This window comes from Scylla paramamosain, chromosome 38 (genome assembly GCF_035594125.1).
Source record: "Scylla paramamosain isolate STU-SP2022 chromosome 38, ASM3559412v1, whole genome shotgun sequence".
NCBI lineage: Eukaryota > Metazoa > Arthropoda > Malacostraca > Decapoda > Portunidae > Scylla > Scylla paramamosain.
The window spans coordinates 8,389,635-8,396,887 of NC_087188.1; the positions used below are offsets into that span (position 1 = coordinate 8,389,635).

Here is a 7,253-nt window from a genome sequence, read left to right on the forward strand (position 1 = left end):
TAGTAGTAGTAGTAGTAGTAGTAGTAGTAGTAGTAGTAGTAGTAGCAGTAGTAGCAGTAGGAGGAGAAAAAAAGAGGAAGAAGAGGAGGAGGAGGAGTAGCGGTAGGAGGAGGAGGAGCAAGAGGAGAAAGAGCAGAAAGAAGAGGATGACATTTGACTATCATCATAATCATCGCAATAATCATACATACTCATCATCATCATCATCATCATCATCATCATCATCATCATCATCACACTCGTCAAAGCGTCACAAATAAACAGTCACTGAGGAACATCCCTGCTCGTGCTCCTCGTCATCACACATCATCATCAGCAGCATCAGCACAAACTCGATCATATATACAACAAAGTTAATAATAATAGTAATAACACATGAGCACATCATCATCATCATATGGAGAGTAATCACGGCATATATGTAGTAGTAGTAGTAGTAGTAGTAGTAGTAGTAGTAGTAGCGATAATAAGTTTTGAATATAATAATTAATAATAGCAATAATAATATAATAATAATAATAATAATAATAATAATAATAATAATAATAATAATAATAGTAATAATATAATAGCTCTGATAATAATAATAATAAAATTCCCCACTAATAATGAGTGTTAAGGCATGTGACTCCCAGCACACCACGGCAGCGCGGACGGGTCTTCTTATCACTAAATGACCAGACTCGTAACTTGGAATTAGGTTTAGCGGAGAAACATGCAAGTTACGTCGACTTAACTCGAAGCAAACTCTGTGAAGTTCCCTCAGCCAGAAGTAATTTGCATGTTCCGTTAGTAAAACATGAACATATTTTCAAGCGAGTCATACAAAACACGGCAAATAATCTTTGGATAGCGTGCGTAACTTCTTTTAAAATTATCCTAATTCTGACTTTTACTTACAATACTGATATTTATCTTTGCATAAGAAATTTCTTTATGATAAGTAAAGATTACCTGAGAGTTCATAAAAGATTTAATGTTATACTTAAATATGAGATCAAATATAAGCTATCTTTTCGTTACTTTAAACTATTCTACTAGTCTGAAATAAAAAGATTAGATTACTATGTACAGACAATTAACTTGTGTTCTAGAACATTTTTATCAAACACATTGTTGTGCTTATTTATCAGATATTTTTCGCACTTATTTTATCAACGTATCTGTGTGCTCATGCTCGTCCACCTCTCACTTGCATGAGCGACACTGGTGTACGTTGCTCTGGCCGCCGCGTCACTCATCCGAGGGCGGGGCGGGGTGGGCGAGCGGGGCTGAAAACACGTGACTAAATCCCCAAGCTGTCACCCTATCACTGAAATTTTGACTTTATCACCAGCCGTTACTCCGGTACATTGTAACACCACAACGCACCACACTGAACACTTTCTGGCACAGTAAAGTTCGCTCGTTCACCACATCACCGTCCGCGCTGCCGTCACCTGCCTCAGGCCCACGCGGGCGCCTCACAGGTGTGCACGAGAGTCGGGAGCAAGATGTCCAAGGTAATTTTGTTGATACATCTCCACGTGGAAGGGCGTGAAGCACTCCACACAGAGCGGCACTTGGCACGCCTTGCACTTCATGGCGGTCCTCTTGAGCCCCAGACGGAAGCGGGAGTGCCTCGTGCAGCCCAGGGTTCTGGCGCGGGCTCTGTTTTCGCTGTGGATAGCTATGGGGAAGTGAGCGCCTTCTAGGATGTCACATATGTCCTGTTGCCTCCGCTGCTGCAGCTGCTGCTGCTGCTGCTGCTGCTGTTGCTGCTGCTGCTGCTGCTGCTGCTGGTGACGCGTGAAGGCGGCAGTGAAGGAGGCGCGAGGATCGGGAAGGATGCAAGGCGCCTCATGTTTTTGGTGGAACACGTTCGCCGGAGCAGATAAGTTGTGATTCATGAAGCGTTGGCCGAAGTGTGCAGGGGCTGGGTGGGGCGCGGGGCCTGTGTGGGGTGCGGAGCTTGCGTGGGGCGCGGGTCCTGCGTGGGGCGCAGGGACCGCTGGGTAGTTCATCAGGGTTGGATGTGGTGCAGGCAGAGTCATTTGGGAGCGAGGCAGCCCTGGATGTCCCGGGCAAGGCACGATGTGAACCTCTTGTCCTGGTTCTGGACGCGACACCTCGTGGGCGGGCACCATCTGGCCTGAGGGAAGCGACACTTGTTGGCTCGGTAGTGCTTGGCACTGGACAGGAGGCACTGGATGGCCCAGGTGGACGCGGCCTCCTCCTGGAAAACTGTAAGCTGCATCTCCTGAGATCGGCGACACCTGACGGCCGTAAAATGCATGACCCTCGCTAGGGGATCTGTGGATCCCTAGGATAGCCAACTGTGCTGCAGCAGGAGACTGGCGGTTGTAAACAGCATGTCCTTGGGCGGGAAGCCTGTGCTGGCCCTGTATTGCTTTAGCGGGAGGTGCATGGAGGCCTGGGATCATCTGAGTACTGGCGGGAGGCCTGTGCTGGTCCTGCATCACTTCAGCGGGAGATACATGGAGGCCTGGGGTCATCTGAGTACTGGCGGGAGGCCTGTGCTGGCCCTGCATCACTTCAGCGGGAGATACATGGAGGCCTGGGGTCATCTGAGTACTGGCGGGAGGCCTGTGCTGGCCCTGCATCACTTCAGCGGGAGATACATGGAGGCCTGGGATCATCTGAGTACTGGCGGGAGGCCTGTGCTGGTCCTGCATCATTTCAGCGGGAGGTGCATGGAGGCCTGGGGTCATCTGAGTACTGGTGGCAGACCTGTGCTGGCCCTGCATCACTTGCACAGAGCTGGGTGACGTCTGCTGCCCCTGGAGCAGTTCAGGAGATACCTGCTGACCCGGGAACATTTCATTAGGTGCCCGCTGGCATGAAAACATTCCGGGAGAAGACGATTGTTGTCCCTGCAGCAGTGCAGCAGATGCCTGCTGTGTGTGCAACACTCCAGCAGGTGCCTGTTGTCCCTGGAACACTGCAGTAGGAGATGCTTGCTGTTCATGGAATACTTCAGTAGAAAATGCCTGCTGTCCCTGGAATTCTGCAAAAGTAGATGCCTGGTGCCCCTGGAACACTCCAGCAGCAGATGTCTGCTGTCCCTGGGATGGCCCCGCAGATGCCTGTTGTTCCTGAAATACATAAAAAGAAAATAAATAAATAAATAGATAAGAACATAAAAAAAATAAGAGAAGTTGCAACAAACCGTCAAGCTTACACGTGGCAGTCTCTGTACAACACATACTTACCTATTTCCTCCTATCATATCCCTCAATAAACTTGTCTGATCCTTTTTTGAAACTCCCTAGTGACTCGGCACTAACAGCCTGATTACTGAGTCTATTCCTTTCATCTACTACTCTTTTTGAGAATCAGTTCCTTCCTATCTCTTTTTTTAATATAAGTTTGGACACATTATTTCTTGTTCTATCCTGATTACTGATCCTGAGAGTTTTGTTTGTCACCCTTGTTATATCCCCTATAACATTTAAAGACCTCTGTCAGATCCCCTCTTAACCTACCTCAGAAAGTGCTTGCTGTCCCTGGAACACTCCAGCAGGAGACGTCCGCTTCTTCTGGAACACAGCAGCAGGAGACACCTGCTGTCCCTGGAACACAGCAGCAGGGGACACCTGCTGTCCCTGGAACACAGCAGCAGGAGACCCGTGCTGTCCCTGAAACACAGCAGCAGGAGACCCCTGCTGTCCCTGAAACACAACAGCAGGAGACACCTGCTGTCCCTGAAACACAGCAGCAAGAGACACCTGCTGTCCCTGGAAGACAGCAGCAGGAGACGTCTGCTGTCCCTGAAACACAGCAGCAGAAGTCACCTGCTGTCCCTGGAACACTGCAGCAGGAGATGTCTGCTGTCCTTGAAACACAGCAGCTGGAGACACCTGATGTCCCTGGAATACTGCAGCAGGGGACGCCTGCTGTCTCTTGAACACTGCAGCAGGAGACGCCTGCTGTCCAGGCATCATGTGGGCGGTGGCGGGTGAGTCTTGCTGGCCGTGCATCACATGTGGCTGGGCAGGTGATTCCTGAAGGCGTTGTATCTCACACGGCTGGGCGGGGAGAGCGCGATGGCCGCTCAGGGCCTGATGTGCCGCGGGAGGGGACTGGCTGTGATGACCTTCTTCCGCGGCATGCTGCTGCTGCTGTTGCTGTTGATGGTGATGGTGGTGCTTCGTCTGTTGATGGTGGTGCTTCTGCTTTTGATGGTGGTGCTGCTCCTGGTGCTGCTGGTGCTGCTCCTCTTGGTGTTGCTGGTGCTGCTGCTCCTGGAGGTGGTGGTGGTGGTGGTGCTGCTGCTGTTGCTGCTGAGCGTCTTTATCTTGGAGTGTGAGTTCCTGGTCTTCGACGATCGGCAGGTTCTCCAGGTCCTGCAGGCTGAGGGGGGCAAAGTGCAACGGGAACTTCTTCTCACCTGAGGACAAAAGAAAACCTTAGGTACTCTCCTGCAGTAACGTCTGCTGCGTCAGCGCCTTCCACAAAATCGTCAAGGATGTTACTTAGGTCACCCTAACGCATTAATTGTCACCAGGTCACATCACATTACGTCAAGCAAGCAACCATTATGTTCACCGCCATTCATGCATCAAGCTGGTATTGCTAAAATTTGATAAGGAGTTAGAGTAAATACATTTGCGCTATTTCTTTTAATTACTTCTCTCATGTCTGTATTAAAACTTCGGCTTAGTAGACCTGGCCTTGATGTTCAGGAATATTATAACTCAAAATGTAAAAGGAAAAAAAGGCAAACAAAAATATCAATATCAATATGAACGTACTCATCAAACCAGATCTTGCGTCTGAAACATTTATCATTTTCGCTCCTTGAAGTTTAAGTTCATATTTAATTAACAGCCGAAATGGCCGCTGGTGTGGCAGACCCAAGACGAGGTGGTAAGCCTGCTGCCCCCACCAGCCTGACCAGCCTGATCCTGCGCCCATTGCTTCACGCTACGGCGAGATTCAAACCACCTTAAACAAACTCAACTCGCAACACTTAACTTGTTTGCAATACCTTATTATATATTGGTAGTATTCTGCTACTGGAATCAAGATATTTCAGAAAACCTAGAAATGACAGCCATCTCATCCCGGTTCCGCGCGTTGTGCAAGACGCTCACCAGATTGCAAAATGTTTTAGTCGCCATTGAGTAACGCGGCGTTGTCATGCCACCTGATGAACGAATGGCAGCTTCTAAATACGAATATTCCCGCCGCCTTATTTGTTATGTACTTTAAACTTCCCTTTTTCAATAATAATGAGGGCAATAATGATAATAGTAGCAATAATGATAGTAGTAGTAGTAGTAGTAGTAGTAGTAGTAGTAGTAGTAGTAGTAGTAGTAGTAGTAATAATAATAATAATAATAATAATAATAATAATAATAATAATAATATAATAATAATATAATAATATAATAATAATGATAATAATAATAATAATAATAATAATAATAGTATAACCATTATTGGTGGCATTAACAATAACAGTAGTAGTAGGCGTAGTAGAAAGAGTAGTAGTAGTAGTAGCAATAGTAGTAGTAGTAGTAGTAGTAATGGTAGTAGTAGTAGTAGTAGTAGTAGTAGTAGTAGTAGTAGTAGTAGTAGTAGTAGCGGTAGAAGTAGTAGTAGTAGTAGTAGTAGTAGTAGTAGTAGTAGTTGTTGTTGTTGCTGTGATAAAAATAGTAGTAGTAGTAGTAGTGGTAGTAGTAGTAGTGGTGGTGGTGGAGGTGGTGGTGGTGATGATTACGCAGTAGAAGTAGTAGTAGTAGTAGTAGTAGTAGTAGTAGTAGTAGTAGTAGTAGTAGTAGTAGTAGCAGTAGTAATAGTAGTAGTGGTAGTAGTAGTAGCAGTAGTAGTAGTAGTAGTGTAGTGATAGTGGTGATGGTGGTGGTGATGATTGCTCACATCACTAGATAGAAAGAGCCACATACATACGCACACAAAAACACACACACACACACACACACACACACACACACACACACACACACACACACACACACACACACACACACACACACACACCATCTCAACACTTCTACAGGATAAACACCAGCCCCACTGGCTCCCGTCACGCGGTCATCCTATGTACCCTGTTATGCATCACATTTATTACGCGGAAAGAATTTATTTATTACGCGGAAAGAAAGGAAACGAATTCTAAAACCTTCGATAGCACTACTGACGGAGGCTACAAAAAAGATGATTGAGACACACACACACACACACACACACACACACACACACACACACACACACACACACACACACTCTCTAGTTATCATTGTTGCACCTGCAGGAGGACGTTATGGAAGTAAAGGGCATCAAGGAGCACCGTCTGAACACTTACCTTCTGCAGGAGAGTTGTTGCTCTTTTTTTTCTTCTTACTCTTGTTCTCTTCTTGTGTGGCAGAGAAATCTTCTCGACACTCCATGAGATCATATAAATAGTTCTCGAATATCATCACTTCTCGTAACACACGCCTTCGCTTGCTCGCCTGCTGGTTCAGATCGTCCGGGGCCTCTTGTTGTGTGGCCCCACCACCCATGGATTGCAAGCCACATGGCAATGTGCTCTGCTCCTCCCGCCACCTTTTCCTGCTGTTCCCTTCCACGTCAGGCACACGAGGAGGAGGAGAAGGAGGTCGTGCTTGGTGTGAGGGTGCGGCTGCGCTGGTGGAGGCGCCGCTGCGGCAGGCAGGCGGCGTGAGGCCAGACATCTCACCACGGCGTGAGGGAACACACCGTGATACACGAGCCTCGACTGTCGCAGCCGAGGACAAGAGGTCAACTGACTCAGGACAGCCCAAAGTAAGAAGGAGGGACGAGGAAAGGCGGCACATGACGCGGGGGTAATGGGTGACCTCGCTTCAGTCAAAGAAGGCGGCCCGCTTTGACCCGCGAGTGATGCGATGATGAGGTCAACATCACTGACGCGCGGTCCTTGATGTGCCGCGCGGGCCGCTCCTCACCGGGTCACCTCATCACCATTGCCGCGGCTTAAGACACCGATGAGGTGTCGTTGCCTGACCTGCCCGCTACGCCGCCACGCCTCTGTGCCCTCCTCTGGGGATTTAGATACCATTCCTGCCCGCTATGCCCTACCCTGGTGAAATTGAGACTCCCTGCCCCCTGCCACGCCCGCTGTATCCTTGCTTGGATATCTACATAACGCCCCTGCCCGCTTCCAACCGCCTGGTGGTCTAGATAACGCCCGCTGCCCCGCCGCTACACTCTCGCCTGGTGATCTAAATCTTTTCGGAAATACGGGAATC

General features: G+C 48.2%; 1 protein-coding gene across 1 annotated transcript; it reads right to left on the bottom strand.

Annotated features, from left to right (window-relative positions):
- Window positions 1-1,463: 1,463 nt before the first annotated feature.
- On the bottom strand, window positions 1,464-6,527 carry LOC135091906 (uncharacterized). The gene is made up of 3 exons (XM_063989970.1): window positions 6,329-6,527; window positions 3,486-4,390; window positions 1,464-3,095 (listed from the first exon to the last, which is right to left on the bottom strand). The coding sequence occupies exons 1-3, from the start codon at window positions 6,525-6,527 to the stop codon at window positions 1,464-1,466; spliced, it is 2,736 nt and encodes a 911-aa protein (XP_063846040.1).
- Between the last annotated feature and the right edge of the window lie 726 nt (window positions 6,528-7,253).